Raw genomic sequence first — 18,479 nt, 5'->3', positions numbered from 1 at the left:
TTTTTTTTTTTTTTTTGGCGTACACGGGCCTCTCAGTGTTGTGGCCTCTCCCGTTGCGGAGCACAGGCTCAGGACACGCAGGCTCAGCTGCCATGGCTCACAGGCCTAGCCGCTCCGCGGCATATGGGATCTTCCCGGGCTGGGGCACGAACCCGTGTCCCTTGCATCAGCAGGCGGACTCTCAACCACTGCGCCACCAGGGAAGCCCTAGCTCCTTTTTAATCCAAGTTATTTAGAAACAGCTGTTGTATAAATTGAAATTTTTAATTTTTTCTGAAGTAATTTCCACATTGTAATAAGTATAAGCATAGGAAAGAACTTAAAATGCAAATCAGAAGTCTTCTTTTCCTCCCCTTCTCTGTCACAAAGTCTCATGTTCTTTGAGCAACCTCTTTTAACTATCTCTATTTTCTGTTTTCACTTCTTTTTATGGTTACCTCCATTATATTAGACATTATGCCTCTTTCTCTATTTCATTCATTCATTCATTCATTCATTTATTTATGGTTGCATTGGGTCTTTGTTGCTGTGCCCGGGCTTTCTCTGGTTGTGGAGAGCGGGGGCTACTCTTCGTTGCGGTGTGCAAGCTTCTCATTGGGTGGCTTCTCTTGTTGTGGAGCATGGGCTCTAGGTGCGCGGGTTTCAGTATTGTGGCATGGGGGCTCACTAGTTGTGGCTTGTGGGCTCTAGAGTGCAGGCCCAGTAGTTGTGGCGCACGGGCTTAGTTGCTCTGCAGCATGTGGGATCTTCCCGGACCAGGGCTCAAACCTGTGTTCCTTGCATTGGCAGGCGGGTTCTTAACCACTGTGCCACCAAGGAAGCCCTCTTTCTCTATTTCTTAATTTTTGCATTTTAGAATTGTTCACTGTCTCATGAACATTCCACTTACTCTTTCTTCTTCCTCCCAGTTTTTGATAAATATATTAGTATTTTTGGCTCTTCTTTTGGTTTCATTTATAATTTTAAATAATATATTTAAGTCTTTATTTCTTGTTTCATCACCTTTCAATTAAATCTATGACTTTAGAAGATAGAGGTATTAGCAACGACTGTGTTTTCCCAAGTGTTTAAACTTCCACTTTTCATCTCTCCCAGAAAGGTGTTAATGCTCCAAGTGGAAAAGTTGTAACTTTTTGTTTATTTCTGATTTCCTTGTGTAGTATTTAGAGAATAAAGTCTGCATCATTTCTACTATTGAGACTTTGTTGAATTTTTTAATGTTTTGTACATTGTCAACTTCTATAAATATTCCAATAGTATTTGAAAAGAATATGTATCATCTGTCTGTTGGGAGCAAAGTTTCCTACTCTCTTTCTTACTCTATCTTATCTAATCAAATTTATTATTTATGTAGTTCATATTATATATAGAAATTTACTTATTGCTTACCTTACATCTGTCAGTTTCTGAGAGTTTAAATACGTATATGATTATTGTAGAACTTTAAGTTTCTTATTGTATTTCTAAAATGTTTGCTTTATGTATTTAAAACTATATTGTTAGGTATATAAATGTCTGTGACTATTCTGACGTCTTGCTGGATTGCATATTTTATGAGTATGTGACTACCAGGAATAAAGACTATATTTCCCTACCTCCCTTGCAGCTTGATGTGGTCATGTGACAAAGTTCTGACCAATAGCATAGAGGCAGAAGTAGAATGTGAAAGTTTGGGAAAGTATTCTCAAGGGAGATAGTGTGCCCTTCCCCTGCCCCTTTCTTCTTCCTGCTGGCTGGAATCATACACGATAGCTGGAGCTGGAGCAGCTAGCTTTCCTTATACCATGATGTGGAAGCTACTTAGTAAGGACAGCAGAGCTTGGGTGCCTGACACTGTAGAAAATAATCCTTGCCCTGTGCCCCTTACCTGCAATTTTTGTGAAGGAGAAATTAATTCTATCTTGTTTTGGGGGGATTTTCTGTCACTACCAACCATCTCTAGCCTTAATGCTGTTTCTAAATTCTGTTGTGATAGTTGGGCTCTGTATCCCAGCAAGTCTCATAAGAATAAGGAAACTGGACTAACTTAGAAAGGGGGATCAGATGCTAGGCAGCCAAAGAAAAGATAAATTATCCACCTCATTATGATTGGTGCAAGGAGTTTGGGATGAACTACAAAGTTAGAGGGAACAGTTCTTTATTTTTATAAATTTATTTATTTATTTATTTATAGCTGTGTTGGGTCTTCGTTTCTGTGTGAGGGCTTTCTCTAGTTGTGGCAAGCTGGGGCCATTCTTCATTGCAGCGCGTGGGCCTCTCACTATCGCGGCCTCTCTTGTTGCGGAGCACAGGCTCCAGACGCGCAGGCTCAGTAGTTGTGCCTCACGGGCCCAGTTGCTCCGCGGCATGTGGGATCTTCCCAGACCAGGGCTCGAACCTGTGTCCCCTGCATTGGCAGGCAGATTCTCAACCACTGCACCACCAGGGAAGGCCCGGAACAGTTCTTTAAAAAGATCACCCTCACTTTTGACACCAATAGTAAGTTTGGGTGAGGCAAGAGTTCCCAAAACTACCCACAGTTTCAATAATTTTCCTAGAAGGACTCACAGAACACAATGAAAGCTACCATATCCCTGGTTATGACTTACTACAAGAAAAGATACATTTGAAAATCAGCCAAGGGAAGATGTGTACAGGGCAGAGTCCAGGCACATTCCTAACATGGAGCTTATGTTGTTTTCTCTTGTGAGGTCAAGACGTGTTACTCTCCTGGCCTTGATGTGCAGTAATTTGCACAACCAGGAGGTTCACCTGAACCCCACTGTTCAGTTGTATTGGGGCTCCATTATGTAGGCATGATTGATTGATTGTCCACATGGTTGATCTCAGTCTTCAGTCTGCAGGTGGACTGACACCCAAAGCCCCCGCTCTAAATCACACTATTGGTCTTTCTGGTGTGGCCAGTCCCTACCCTAATAAGGTGTGGGCAGCCCCCACCCTAAATCATCCAGTGTGACCCAAGGCCCCCGAGCAAAGATACTGCTTTCAGGCATTCCAGACGCCTAGAGATCACCTTCTAGTAGCCAAGGGTAATGACCAGCCCTCTTGTTTGGTAGTGTTAATTCTTCAATACACAATTGGACTTTTCTTTTTTTTTGTTTTTTTGCGGTACGCGGGCCTCTCACTCTTGTGGCCTCTCCCTTTGCAGAGAACAGGCTCCGGACACGCAGGCTCAGCGGCCATGGCTCACGGGCCCAGCCGCTCCGCGGCATGCGGGATCTTCCCGGACCGGGGCACGAACCCGTGTCCCCTGCATCGGCAGGCGGACTCTCAACCACTGCGCCACCAGGGAAGCCCTCATTCTGAATTCTTAAATCTAAGTAAACTTGGTGCTGGGTGAAGCCTATTCTGTTTGGTAAATTTGGTAATCCAAAACCAAGACCATTGCTGCTAGTAGAGCAGAGTATGTGTTACAATCTTCTATGCCTTAATTTTTTCTCACACATTTCCCACCTCCTGCTTCAGCAAATTGTGAGAGATTTTAAGTCTTCCTTCCAGATCCCTAATTTGGCTATTAGTCGTGTCCATTTTGTTTTTCAGCTCATCTACTGAATTGTGTATCTCAGCAATCATATTTGTAATTTCCAATAAATTCTTTTTCTCTGATTTTTAAAACTTGCAACTTTTTCTTGTTTTCTGATAAAATATTCTCAAATATCATATTTGAGGATGTCAGTAAGAGTTTTTTTCTAAGTTGTATATGGTTCCCTGGATAATCTGTGTTTATTCTTGGGTCAGTGGTTCTATTTGCTCAATGTGGCGCTTATGGTTCGTGCTGTTGGTTTTTCCTCATGGTCCATTTATATTCACAAATGAAGGGTTAGACTCACTGATTTATGTAGCTTGCGTGTTTCTTCTGCAGTTATAGAAGTTTTTTGCCCCAGCAGCCTTCTCCTGAATGGGAAGTGACTGTAGGTTCTATATAAATGTGTGGGGTGTGTGAATGTCACTATCAGGCTTAACTTCAGGTCACTGAACATGCTGACTCACTGGGGACAACCTCCCTGTCCTATTAAAAAAGGAGGACTTTATTCCTTTCTCCTTAAACTGGAGATATTTATTTAGTATAGTCCCCTCCCTGGTCAGAGCTGCCCTTTCTCCTGTCCACCTCCCCCACCCCCATCCCCTGTCTATTGTGGAGATTTTAAGCTTATATACTTACCAGTAGAAAGCTTCCCTAACCAGATTCTTCACATTTTATTGAGTGTGGTCTCAAGTATTACCTGGGGCTAAGTGTCCCAGGGGCCTGTAGCTCAGATAGGATGTGTTTGCGGAAGAGTCTGACTGGTTCCCAATGCCACAACCATCCTGAATACACTTTTAAATTAATTAACACTACCAGTTTATTTCTCATTCCTGGAAAACAGGATAATATTTCCCAGGCTCCTCTGTAGTTCTGTAGGTTTAGATGACTGAGTTCTACCAGCGGGGTGAGGGCAAAAATGATACCCCCTGGGCTGGTCATAAAACATGATTCCCTATATTCTTTCCTTTCCATGCTAATTTTGGAAGCCACTGCAGATGTTCCAGTTGGCAAAGCTACGTCATAGAAAAAAGCCTGGATCCATAAGTCAAGGCTTAAATAAGAGCTAGTGAAGACTGGTGCCTAACTTGCTTCAAAATGTGAGGAGAATGACAAAACTTGGGTGCAACCAAGATGTCCTTCAGTAGGTGAATGGATGAACAAGCTTTGGTACTTCCAGACAGTGGAATAGTATTCAGCAATCAAAAGAAAATGAGCTATCAAGCTATGAAAAGACATGGAGGAGCCTTAACTGCATATTACTAAGTGAAAGACACCAATCTAAAAGGGCTGCATTCTGTATGATTCCAACTGTGTGACATTCTGGAAAAGGTAAAACATGGAGACAGTAAAAAGATCAGTGGTTGCCAGAGGTTGGAGGGAGGGAGGGTTGAATAGGTGAAGCACAGAGGATTTTTAGGGCAGTGAAACAATTTTGTATGGTACGATAAGGGTAGATTCATGTTACGATACATTTGTCCAAAGCCATAGAATGTACACCACCAAGAGGTAACCCTAATGTAAACTAGGGACTTTGGGTAATAATAATGGGTCAATGTAGCATCATCAGTTGTAATAAATGTAGCGTTCTGGTGTGGGATGTTGATGGAGGTTGTGCATATGTGGGGGAAGGGGGTCTATGGGAAATTTCTGTCCTCAATTTAGTGTGAACCTAAACATGCTAAAAAAATTAAAGCCTTTAAAAATATAAGGAAATTTATTTGATAGAAAATCAGGAATAGGTCTGGCTTCATATTTGATTGATCTGATAGCTCAGTGATGACACCAAGAACGATTTCCTTCTGTCTGCTCTGACAATCACAGTGTCACATGATGACTGGTGGAATAACTGGGGCTTCCTGCATCTTCGTTCATGTTTTTTTTGTTTTGTTTTGTTTTGTTTTGTTTTTTGCGGTACACGGGCCTCTCACTGTTGTGGCCTCTTCCGTTGCGGAGCACAGGCTCCGGATGCGCAGGCTCAGCGGCCATGGCTCACGGGCCTAGCCACTAGGTGGCACATGAGATCTTCCCGGACCGGGGCACGAACCCGTGTCCCCTGCATCGGCAGGCGGACTCTCAACCACTGCACCACCAGGGAAGCCCCCAATGGCATTTTTTACAGAACTAGAATCAAAAAATCTTAAAATTTGCATGGAGACACAAAAGATCCTGAATAGCCAAAGCAGTCTTGAGGGAAAATAATGGAGCTGGAGGAATCAGAGTCCCTGACTTCAGAATATACTACAAAGCTACAGTAATCAAGACAATATGGTACTGGCACAAAAACAGAAATATAGATCAATGGAACAGGATAGAAAGCCCAGAGACACACCCATGCACCTATGGTCAACTAATCTATGACAAAGGAGGCAAGGACATACAAGGGAGAAAAGACAGTCTCTTCAATAAGTGGTGCTGGGAAAACTGGACAGTACATGTAAAAGAATGAAATTAGAACACTCCCTAACACCATACACAAAAATAAACTCAAAATGGATTAGAGACCTAAATGTAAGACCGGACACTATAAAACTCTTATAGGAAAACATAGGAAGAACTCTTTGACATATATCACAGTAAGATCTTTTTTGATCCACCTCCTAGAGTAATGGAAAACAAATGGGACCTAATGAAACTTAAAAGCTTTTGCAAAGCAAAGGAAACTACAGACAAGACAAAAAGACAACACTCAGAATGGGAGAAAATATTTCCAAACGAATCAATGGACAAAGGATTAATCTCCAAAATATATAAACAGCTCATGCAGCTCAATATTAAAAAAAAAACAACCCAATCCAAAAATGGGCAGAAGACCTAAATAGACATTTCTCCAAAGAAGACATACAGATGGCCAAGAAGCACATGAAAAGCTGCTCAACATCACGATAACTATTAGAGAAATGCAAATCAAAACTATAATGAGGCATCACCTCACACCAGTTAGAATGGGCATCATCAGAAAATCTACAAACAACAAATGCTGGAGAGGGTGTGGAGAAAAGGGAACCCTCTTGCACTGTTGGTGGGAATGTAAATTGATACAGCCACTATGGAGAACAGTATGGAGGTTCCTTAAAAAACTAAAAATAGAATTACCTTATGACCTGGCAATCCCACTACTGGGCATATAGCTAGAGAAAACCATAATTCAAAAAGACACATGCACCCCAATGTTCATTGCAGCACTATTTACAATAGCCAGATTATGGAAGCAACCTAAATGCCCATCGACAGATGAACGGCTAAAGAAGAAGTGGTACATATATACAATGGAATATTACTCAGCCATAAAAAGGAATGAAATTGGGTCATTTGTAGAGACGTGGATGAATCTAGAGACTGTCATACAGAGTGAAGTAAGTCAGAAAGAGAAAAACAAATATCGTTTATTAACACATATATGTGGAACCTAGAAAAATGGTACAGATGAACCGGTTTGCAGGGCAGAAACTGAGACACAGATGTGGAGAACAAACATATGGACACCAAAGGGGGAAAGAGGCATGGGGTGGGCGTGGGGGGTGGTGTGATGAATTGGGAGATTGGGATTGACATATATATAGTAATATGTATAAAATGGATAACTAATAAGAACTTGCTGTATAGAAAAATAAATAAAATTCAAAAAATAGTATCTTGTTGAATAACATAACTGGCACTTCAGAGAAGTAACTCTCATGTGATAGAAAACCATGCAAAACTTCACCAGATTATTGAAATACAAGTGCCTATGAAAAGCTAACTTTCTTTAAAATACTGTGTCTTTTTAGGGGAAATGCTTCCAGAATAAACGATATCATGTGTTAAAAAGAAAAAAGAGAGAGAGACTCGCGTTATTCTCAGACGACAAATTAACTAGCAAAGCAAGCCAGTTTCTTAAGTCCAGTCCCTAAATCCACTGCAAGGCTCTCTGCATAAAAGGCCTCACGCAGCAGGGGGCAGCAGGAAGCCGCGCAGCCGGCCAGCTCGCTGCAGAGCTCGGCGCGGAGAGAAATGTGCTGCACCTGGGCGGCGGCGGGCGCCGGGCTCAGCTGCACCGGCAGCCGACACGCCGCATGGTGGACGGTCACCTCCACTTTGAGGGGGGTTTCATCACTCCCCTCGGCATCCTGCGGAGGAGGCATCCTCCGAGCCGGCCGGCGTTAGGCTCCACAGGAGCCGCATGGGCTCCACGCCCCTGAAGTCGCCGCCCAGAGCTCGAAGATCGGTCCCTGGCCGGGTCCAACACCTCCCGCCCCACTGCCGTCCGCCTCATTGTCGGCAGGCGAGAGGAAGAGGCGGCCTCGATCACTGAACCCCAAAGGGCCCCGCTCCCTGGGGCCTAAGCCTTCCACTTTAATACCCAGGAGCTTGTTGGTTAGTCCAGTCTTGGGCTTGACGGCCAGAGTCGCGGCCTTTTGGGAGGAAAGGGATGATGTGGACACAGACTTCCGAAGCTGGACGGGAGTCCCGGGAGTTCGGAGCACGGCCTGGGCCGCCAGTCACTGGGTGCGGGGAATCTTCGCGGCTTTGAGCGCAGTCACACAGACGTGGCTTGGCCGCAAGGGGAACCGGGCTTAGTAGGCGGGGCGGGGCCGGGAGGAGCAGGGGCGGGGCCGGCCGTAGTGCAGCGGGAGGTGCGGGGCCCGGCGGGGCGGAGCCCGGCGGGGAGAAAGCTGGCCGGGGCTCAAGAGGACCTGGGCTGGTTCCTGGCCGTCACTCAGTAAAGAGCTACAAAATGGGGCGACTTCGGAGGGCCCGGGGTCGGTTGTGCTTTTGGAGATTCCGAAGTGGGACCGTCCGGAAGAGGCAGGAGCTTATCCCTAGCCTACCCTTCGATGTGTCGAGAATGAGAAATTAATGAGAAATTAATGATTTCTGACACAAAATGCGTCCGGTCGCCTTCTCTAAAATCCCTCTCTGGCCATCAGGGGACACTGTTCCCTAAACTTAGTTGGAGGCTACATGTACTAGGCTCCCGCCACATTCCTTTTCTTGCTTGAGGTTATTTTTGCCTGGATTAGTAAACTGTTAAAAAAGAAAAAAGAACTGTCGAGATTAAAGTTTAAACGTTTCAGATGAGGCAGAGTACAGATGTATACACTGTGGAAATAATCTATATTGTCCTGTGGCCTGGCATAATTATTAAAAATGTATATTTTTACATGCAGGGAAAAAAACTTACATTATATGTCATTTATGGTTTGTTTGTTTAAAGAAAAAGGCGTAGAACTTACAAAATAAAACCGTCCATGTATACCAAATGGTTCTGGAAGGCTACACTTCAAGTTGGTAACAGGAAATACCTCTGGGAGAAGACTGCGATTGAGTAATGAGTTAAGAGGTTTTTAAATTTTATCTGTATTACTTGAATCTTTTACAGTGAAGAATGTACTTATATATGTAATTTAAAATTTGTTTTCCAGTGTAGAATTCTATCTTAAAATGTACATGTAAAATGAGATTAATTAACCCAGGTAAAACCATTCTATTAAACTGCTGTGTCAAGTAAGATGTGTGGATATGTAATCCCGAATTTCCTTTGGAACAATCTCATTTTCAGATATATATCTTATCCTTCTTACCCCATAAATAAGATTGTAATTATCGTGTATTCTGATTTATGGATGGAAAATATTTGCTACTGAAAGCACATGGTTACTGGACCAAAAACCCTGTCTTTTAGAAAAGTACTTGTTTAAAGTCTCTCTGTCTTTGGAGAATACATGGCTGACTCCTAGTTTTAGAAAACAACTCAAGTAATTTTTTAAAATTTATTTATTTATTTGTTTATTTATGGCTGACTTGGGTCTTCGTTGCTTCACGAGCACTTTCTCTAGTTGCGGTGAGCCCGGGCTACTCTTTGCTGCTGTGTGTGGGCTTTTCATCGAGGTGGCTTCTCTTGTTGCGGAGCACAGGCTCTAGGCATGCGGGCTTCAGTAGTTCCAGCACGTGGGCTCAGTAGTTGTGGCTCACGGGCTTAGTTGCTCCGCGGCATGTGGGATCTTCCCGGACCAGGGCTTGAACCCGTGTCTCCTGCACTGGCAGGCGGATTCTTAACCACTGCGCCACCAGGGAAGTCCCTAACTCAAATAATTTTGACTTCTGCTGCCCACATCCATCATTATAGGGGCCATGAATATTGGATGTTGTGCATCCTCTGCATGTACCACCTGAAAAAACAGAATGCTTTCTACAAGCTTTTATCTTCTTCCCAGTGTGCAAGGACCATTTAAAATGAATGTACACAATAGCTTAACCATGATACTCTGAAAGAATTAAGAAGTGTTTGTGGTTTTCAGTTTGCTGAAATTTGTTACAGGTTTATACAAATATTTCTTAAAGGATCAGTGGTTGACAAAACCATGTATCAATATTTGCTTTCAAAATGGTTCATTGGCCTTTCTCATCCTCATGGAAGTACATTCGAGGGCATTAGGCGTACAAACAAAAGCAGAACAATGGGCAGAATTTCGGTTATATTTTCTGATTTTTTAAAAAATATATGATCTATTTTTTTTAAATTTATTTATTTATTTATTTTTGGCTGTGTTGGGTCTTCGTTTCTGTGCGTGGGCTTCCTCTACTTGCGGCGATCGGGGGCCATTCTTCATCGCGCTGCGCGGGCCTCTCACTGTCGCGGCCTCTCTTGTTGCGGAGCACAAGCTCCAGACATGCAGGCTCACTAGTTGTGGTGCACGGGCCTAGTTGCTCCACGGCATGTGGGATCCTCCCGGACCAGGGCACGAACCCGCGTCCCCCGCATCGGCAGGCGGACCCCCAACCACTGTGCCACCAGGGAAGCCCCCTTATTTCTTATTGTTTTAAGTCTGAACTCTCCATCTCCCTCTCATGGGTGGGTCAAATAGTGGGCAGTGAGGGGAGCGCTGGTCACACCCCTATGTCTGTGATGCCTGTGGCAAAAAGACTCTGCTGGAATAGGTCTCTACAGGTGAGGAGAGCTCAATAAAATGGTGGTTTCTAAAATAAATACATAAATCTGAACTCTCCAATTTGGCTTGTGGAGCCTCCATTATGGGACCCTAACTTACTCTTGACTTTCCAGCTAAGTAATCCTCACCAGTCAGCTCTGCACTATTTGAGCTTATCTCCTCAGGTTGGAAGGCTGTAGAGCCAAATGGTCAATGAAGGCCATGGACTTTGGAGTTGGACTGGCCCAGTTCTCTCATCAACCAGATAAATTTCTTAACCCTCCTGGGTCTCAATTTCCTCATCTGAAATAATAAGAGCTAATATTTGAGAGTTTAAATATGTTATGTGCTTTACTTGGATGACCTCATTTAATCACAACGGCCCAATGAAGTAGTTTCTATTATTATCACTATAATTATCCCCACTTTATAGATGAGGAAATCGAGGCTTAGAGAGGTTAATAACTTACCCAAGGTCACACAGTAAGCGATGGAGCCTGGGATTTATATCTACTGTAGAGGCAACCTTGAGGGTACTACCCTTTACATCATTTAATGTTTCTTAGTAAGACAGCCTTTGGGAGAAACTGATTTCTAAGCTTTGATTTTATTTTATGAAGGCTATAAATTTTGTGTAACGGATTAGTTTTCCTTCTCTGCATAAACCACTAGAAAACAAATGACTGAACGAGTGGCCCAATCAAGGGACGTATATAGGCCTCATAATAAGCACTATTGTATTGGCCTCATTTCTGGCTCCATTTTATGGATACCTTTTCCCTTTCTCCTTTTTTTTTTTTTTTTTTTTTTGCGGTACGCGGGCCTCTCACTGTTGTGGCCTCTCCCGTTGCGGAGCACAGGCTCCGGACGCGCAGGCTCAGCGTCCATGGCTCACGGGCCCAGCCGCTCCACGCTATGTGGGATCTGCCCGGACTGGGGCACGAACCCGTGTCCCCTGCATCGGCAGGCGGACTCTCAACCACTGCGCCACCAGGGAAGCCCTCTTTCTCCCTTTTAATTCACATTTACCATATTTTAGGTAGCTTTGTAACAACCTGAAATTCTTTTTGAAATCTTAGAGACAGGGGGCCATATATAATCAACTCTGAGGGGAAAGTGACCAAATATCTTAGTCAGTATAGGGCATTCCAAGGCTACTTTATTAGTAAGGAAGAAATTAGGATGTAGGGCCATCCCTACACCTAGTGCTTTAGTACACAGATATGTTTAGTCATCACCCTCATGTTTAAGCTTCTGGTGTTACCTTTCCGCCCCTCACTTCTGTTACCCTCCCAGCCATTTTCCTTATAACTTCTTCCTATGATACCAGATCCCAAAGGCATCTCTAGAGTAGCAGGACCACCTCCGAGTGAGTTAAAGCACAGGCTCTAAGGATTCAAATCACAGAAAATTATACTCATAGTGAATAAATACACTCAACACGTATTTTTAACAACTGGTCAAAATTAAGTTACCTCTAAGGAACCCTTCTCCTCATTAGATTAAAATCTAATGGGTGGGCTTCCCTGGTGGCGCAGTGGTTGGGAGTCCGCCTGCCGATGCGCGTGACGCGGGTTCGTGCCCCGGTCCGGGAGAGTCCCGCATGCTGCGGAGCGGCTGGGCCCGTGAGCCATGGCCGCTGAGCCTGCGCGTCCGGAGCCTGTGCTCCGCAGCGGGGGAGGCCGCGACAGTGCGAGGCCTGCGTACTGCAAAAAAAAAAAAAAAGTGAAAAAAAAAATCTAATGGGCATTTGCTTGAATAGACTCAAATTGGTGAAAGACAGTATGTGCCCAGCAAGCCAAGTGATGTGTCTCAGAAGAATATTCCTGCACTCAGGGAAGACCCTCTGCTCTGGTCTCATAACTCTAGATAGTGCCCAGTACAAGGCAATGGATTGAGATAGACTGATCCCAGTCTTCCCAGTAGGAAGGTAATAGGAACCGATGGTGCCAGGAGGAAGTCTAATTTGTCAGGTATAACCTGACATCCAAAGATTAAGTCCTGAAAATCTATTGGCCTCAAGGCATTCCTCTAGGTAGCCAAGTACCGAGATTGAGAATTCAGACGTTAAATACAGAGGAAGTATTATCAACAGTATATATCAATAAACTGTTTTGCTTACAGCAATTTTTTTTGTAAAGGATTCAATTTTACTTTGTAAAGTATCCTTTGAATTTTAAATTCAAAATTTGTAAAGGATACTTTATCAGTAAGGAAGAAATCGAAGTCTAGGGCCTCATTCATAAAATAAAAGCAAAGCTTAGGATACTAAGTATGTCAATGCCCCCAATCTTCAGAGTGGGGTTCAGAAACAAGAATGAAGCAGAGTCCAGTCCTTAAGGAGCTCAAGCGCGCAGGTTCCCAAGGTTCAGACATGGTCGGTTAGGACCCAAAGAGCATATGAGACTCTTAGCAGTACAAAACCTCAGTCCTCAGAACCAGAACACAAGGCCAAATCTAGGCCAGCAGTTGAGACTTGGGCAGGCACTTCTTACATTTTTCCTGCTTAAGGTTAAGATTGGTCCTACAGATAAGATCAGAGTTAAGCCTATACACTGAGAAAAGTTCAGGGGAGAAAGGGATGGACCCAGCCGTGAAGAAAGTAGTGTTGCTAAGGCTCAGAATCCAGTAGGACCTGACAAGGAAGCTGAGATGGTTGCTTTGTTACAAAAAGGTTCCTAGGTTCTCTGGAAAACCTAATACATGTTGTATGACTAGGATTTTTATTAACAGTATATGGTCTATGATTACAATGTTACAATTTGCTGGGCTTGACAGATTTTTTACCATTGAGGTGTTTATGGAAGAAAGTTTGGATTTGTTGCCAGGCATCTGCCTGTGCCCTTGCGTGAGCCTTTGGCTCACCTCCATAGAATATTGGTTGGTCAAAAACTGCATGCACAGAGGCGCTACAAAGAGGAAAATAAGGCGGATCAATACAATGGCCAGTTCCTGGGTAGTAGATTATCTGGGGTCTGTCTTTCCCATGGGCTTGTAACCGTTCAGAGGCTATCTGAGCATAGAATTCACTCTTCCAGTTATGATCATCCATGCCAACGATAAATAGGAAGGGTCCCTGGGCCTTTTCCAATGGAATAAGACTTTGGTGGTTGGGTTTCTCCAATGGGTCGTTCCAAATATCCACCAAATTCAAAACGCCTGACTCAGTGATTTTATATTTTCCTGGGTCACTGCTGAGATTAGGAATAATCATATCCTTGTAATGCAGAGGAACTATTGTGTTGGCCACACAGGCATTAATAACTACAGTAGCTGTGATGCCCTTCAAGAAAGAGGCCATTGAGAGACACAGGTCACCTCCTTTGGAGAAGCCAAGAAGCCCAACACTAGGGCCTTTCACCTGATGAAAAGACAGAAAGAAAGAGAGAGAGATCAAGTCAAGAATTCATAAATGGAGAACTTAAACTGTGATTTTACATTGTCTAGGCAGCTTTCTCAAATGTCATTTGCTTTCCTTTCTTATGCAACAATCCACAAAGTTCAAATGTATCTTCTAATAAGCAAATCAATTTTTTTTTGGCTGCGCTGGCACGGAATGCGGGATCTTAGTTCCCTGACCAGGGATTGAACCCGTGTCCCCTCCATTGGGAGCACGGAATCTTAACCACTGGACTGACATGGAAGTCCCAAACAAATCAATTAATTTCCTGGTACACAGACCCTCCATTAACATTTATGGCGACTAGGTCAAGAGTACACACAGAGGCCCATATACCCTATACCTAAATACTTAAAAGTTATAAATATTTGAAAATTAAATAAAATATATTCTTTTCTGCTAACTTGATAAATATACCTCCATAACAACTTATAAGGTCAGGTTCAAATTTTATATCTTGGAACTTCCTGGAGTTCTGTACTAGAACATGGCATGGGGTGAGCGCCAGCCCCTGGCCCTAGTCCCTGGTCCTTGGCCAACTCTCTTTCTCTTCCCATCCCCGCCTGGCACCATCATGTACCATAAGGGCCCTCTCACACATGCGTTTGGACACTCCAGCCTATAAGTTTAAGGCCTAGGTGTATTCACATTAATGGACCCAGAGAAGAGGCATAGGGCCTGGAAGCAGGATCAGAGCTGGTTGGCAGATAATTCTGGGGTTCCAGATCCAAAGGGCATGGTGTGAGGGGCACATGGGTTCCAGCTAGACACATTCCCTTGGTCGCTCAAACTCCGCACCCTGTGGTCAGGGATGCAGCCAAAGGAAGGCCAGAGAGTGGTCATCTAAAACAAAAGGTCCAGAGCAGAAGCCCCTCTTGCCTAGGTCTAAGGGCAGAACTGATAGTATATATTGGTCTCTTCTTGTTCCTGGGGGCTTATATCCCATCAATAAACCACTCATCACAGTTCATGATCATCTAGGTTTTAGCAGCTCTATTGAGACCAGTCCCTGAATTCTAACAGAGTTAGACCTTGCAGTACATCTTACTCCTTAACATTAGAATGTTTGGGTTTCTTTAAGTCTAGATAGTAGCAAAGACTATGTATTCCATTGATAATCATACCAAAATGTTTTAATTAATTTTTCCAGTCTCATATAATCACTTTCTCTACAAAACCACAATACCATTAACACACTTAACAAAATTAATGGTTCCTTAATATCATCGAATACACAACCCCTATTCAAATGTCACCAATTGTCTCAAAAATCTCTTTACAGTCAAACTTTTTTCTCTATACATTTATATTAATCTTTTTGTTTTTTGGGGGGGTCGTGCTGCACAGCTTATGGGATCTTAGTTCCCCAGCCAGCGACCAAACCCCCATCCCCTGCAGCGGAAGCACGGAGTCTTAACCACTGGACTACCGGGGAAGTCCCTACCTTACTCTTACAAATGAGAAAAACTGAATTCCAGAGAGGGAAACTGCCTGATTCAGGATTATAATGCCACTTGGTGGTAGACACAGAACCAGAACTTAAGGATAGTAACTTTTTAGTGTGGCTCTTTGAATTCTGGTCAAGAACTAAAGGGAACTAAACAGTTGAGTCTTAAGGGATTGGAGAGAGATGGGCAGAAATGAAAATAATAATCCTAACAACTTTTGAAGGAGCCTTTGTGTCTCATGGCATATTTCCAGCCCTGGGTGTCCTGGTAGAGCTTTTGGATCCAGCCCTGTGTCTGCTCTACCCGCTCTCCTCTGCATTCAGGTGAGCACCGGAACCCACCTTTGGATGCTGCAGCATGAAGTCCACAGCTTCTTCAAAGTACTCCAGGCACACGTTATTCAAATATTCAGGGAGGTCTTCAAATCTGAAATAAGCCAGAGCAAGCACAGCAAAACCATGTCCAGCCAGGAGGCTGGCCCTGTATTCACAAAGGCCACCACCACTTCCAAAAAGATCGAGGATTCCAGGGAATGGTCCTGTGCCTGGAGAGCACCACAAATCATAAGGAGTTTCAGACACTCAAAAGACATTCTTGGGTTTCAGATTTTGGCAGTCAGCAAAGAGAAGTTTTTAAAGCAAGGAAGGTTGTGGGTGGGAGTTTGGTGGAAAAGGACCCTTTTTACTTTGTCTTTTTTTGTGTTTAATAAACTTTGGGGAGAAGGGAGGGGGAACAAAATGCCTTATTTTCTCCATAATTTTTCATATATTTGCAAAAAACGATGATAATATAAACCAAATTAGAAATAACATAAGATGAAATGTACATTTTCCACCAAATTTTCCTCAAAGAAACCCCCAAAAAACTGAGAATGCTTTGACAGCTGTAAAGCGCTCTACATATACAGGGGATTATTAGAATATACTCCCCACCTCCTTTACACCCCCTGCTCCAGCCTTAAAGAACGCCATTCCTAAATGTGCTATGCTCTCTTTGGCCCTGGAAATGGTGTACACTATTCTCCTCCCCTCTCCACCACTTCTGAACTGGTTGACTCATCAGTTTTCAAATCTAAGTTTAGATCTCCCTTCCTGGAAGACTTCCCAGATGCCCTCCAAGGCTGAGTTGAATTACATAGCTTTTTATATGTTCCCACCAGCACCCTGGGCCTGTACCTCCCCTATCAAAGTATTTACCACACTTACAGATCCAAGTATAGTTGCGGGTATCCTCTATTAGGCGGTAGGTACAGTGAGGCCCATGTCTGAATTTGCTAGCTACTGTTTGTAGCATAGTCCTTGATTTAACACATATTTGTTAAATAATTGAACTTTTCTGCATTATTTACAAAAAGCCTTTGAGTCAGAAAACAATAAATTTTAAATGGGCCACAGAGTAGATACTAAAATAGTTAACAACTGACTTGATTGAAATATCGCAACTGGGCAGTGAAAGATGTTTTTTTTTTTTGAAAGATTTTTTAAAAAATTAGTCTTTAGGAGATTCTTATTGAATCAGTCAGTATGATTTATTGAGCTCTTATTATATCCCTGTGTAAGCCTCTAGGCATACAGAGATATGGAGGTGTATAAGTCCCAATTCCAGACCCAGGAGTTCACAGTTGAGCGGGCAGTGCTAGTTAAGGCTGTGAATTGCTGAAGAGCTGTAAGAATAAAGCAGGGCCTCCTCTTTTGGAGAATAATCACAGAATTCAGTTTAGGAATTCTGTGAGCAGTGGCAACTCCAGCATTTCTATATAGCAGGGGTTTCAGTCAGGAATTTGGTTGGAAGGGGTGGGTCAGTTGTCTTGTTTACAGGCCACTTTTACCTACCAAGCACGTTCTTTTTACTTAGACTATGGTTTCTCAACCTTAGCACTATAGACATTTTGAGTAAGATATTTCTTTGTTGTGGGGCTGTCCCGTGGATTGTGGATGTTTAGCACCTACCCACTAGATGCCAATAGCACCCTCTCCAGTTGTGACAATCAAAAATGTCTCCAGATATTACCAAATGACCCTGGAGTGGGAGAGAATCATCCCAGGTTGAGAAGCACTGACAGACTGTTTATTAGGGGGGAAGGGGACCTTCAGGGAGTTTTTTGTTTGTTTTTTAGTATTATGGGACACTGCCTCTATCTCTGGGTTTTAGTTTCCTTTGAAGTTTGATGTGAAAGAAGGCCAAAATCACTCCTGCACACCAGCAGAAGTCACTGCCTAATATTAGTATCTGACACACAGCTGCATGGCTGGCACATAGCAGCATAAATACACTTTCTGAGTACTCTGAACGAACTTTTAGCATATACCTAAGGGAATGGCAGTACCTCCAGGAAGTGCCCTGAAATTTAGAGGAGAAACTTCCACCCAGAATTCATGATAGACTTTGGAGCTTGGGGACGAATTTAGGGAAGTTCCACAACCACGGGGTTCCCTAGCCAGGCAAGGGGCCGCCCAGGGTCTCAGGACTCTACCTGGCTTTCCACAACAGCCTGGGAAGTGGGCTGCTCACCTGGCGGCAGGAAGAGCGTGGCGCGCACCCGGCCCACGCGCACGGGCTCGCGTCGCACCCCCGGCGCCAGGAAGTCGCGCTCGTGCACCGCCCGGCCCAGGAGCCCTCGGGTCTCCGGGTCGTGGCCATCGAGCACCTCCAGCTCCACGGCGAAGGGCGTCTGCACGTCCCGCTTCACCAGCCGCAGCAAGGGCTTCTCGGGCTCCAGAGCCCAGAGGAGCCCCATGGGCTCGAGGCCCGTGAAGCTGCCGCCCAGCGCGGGCGCGCGCTCGAGGTCCAGCTGGCCGTGGGCGTCGGCGCAGTAGCGCGCATGGGCTCGGAAGAGCGCGTCCTTCTCGTCGCGTAGGGACGCGCGCAGCGTGACCGGCTGCTCCGGGGCCAGGCCGCGCACGGCGATGCGCACCGGCTCGTCCCAGCGGCAGCGGCCCGCGGGCTCCAGCGTCACTGTCACCGCCATCCTGGCAGGGGCCCAAGAGTTTGGGTCACCGGTCCTCAGCTTTGTAGGCCCTGCCAACCGCGCCCAGGGTGTCGGGTCCCATCGACAGAGTCGGAAGGGTCGCAGGAGAGCCGGAAATGAGACCACCATTTCTCGCCTTTTTCAGATCTCGGGTCAACTGAAGAGGACTGTGAAGAAAGTTAGAAACTAGTTAGAGTCCCTCTAGCGACAGGCTGCCTATCTGCAGCCT

General features: G+C 44.4%; 1 protein-coding gene across 1 annotated transcript in view; it reads right to left on the bottom strand.

The window, feature by feature from the left end:
- The window catches only part of LOC307049657 (uncharacterized protein), a 31,927-nt gene extending 13,662 nt beyond the window's left edge, over positions 1 to 18,265 (bottom strand). Inside the window, exons 1-7 of the mRNA XM_079699186.1 lie at positions 17,794 to 18,265; positions 15,624 to 15,826; positions 13,194 to 13,795; positions 8,740 to 8,821; positions 8,474 to 8,530; positions 7,714 to 7,992; positions 7,452 to 7,632 (exon numbers count right to left, since the gene is read on the bottom strand). Coding sequence (XP_079555312.1) covers positions 7,452 to 7,632; positions 7,714 to 7,992; positions 8,474 to 8,530; positions 8,740 to 8,821; positions 13,194 to 13,795; positions 15,624 to 15,826; positions 17,794 to 18,250 — 1,861 coding nt within the window. The 5' untranslated portion in view covers positions 18,251 to 18,265. The remainder of the gene's footprint in view (positions 1 to 7,451; positions 7,633 to 7,713; positions 7,993 to 8,473; positions 8,531 to 8,739; positions 8,822 to 13,193; positions 13,796 to 15,623; positions 15,827 to 17,793) is intronic.
- Positions 18,266 to 18,479: the final 214 nt, after the last annotated feature.

This window comes from Hyperoodon ampullatus, assembly GCF_949752795.1.
Source record: "Hyperoodon ampullatus genome assembly, chromosome: 3".
Classification (NCBI taxonomy): Eukaryota; Metazoa; Chordata; class Mammalia; order Artiodactyla; family Ziphiidae; genus Hyperoodon; species Hyperoodon ampullatus.
The sequence above is the reverse complement of the archived record's forward strand: the minus strand, read 5'-3'. Positions and strand labels throughout refer to the sequence as shown.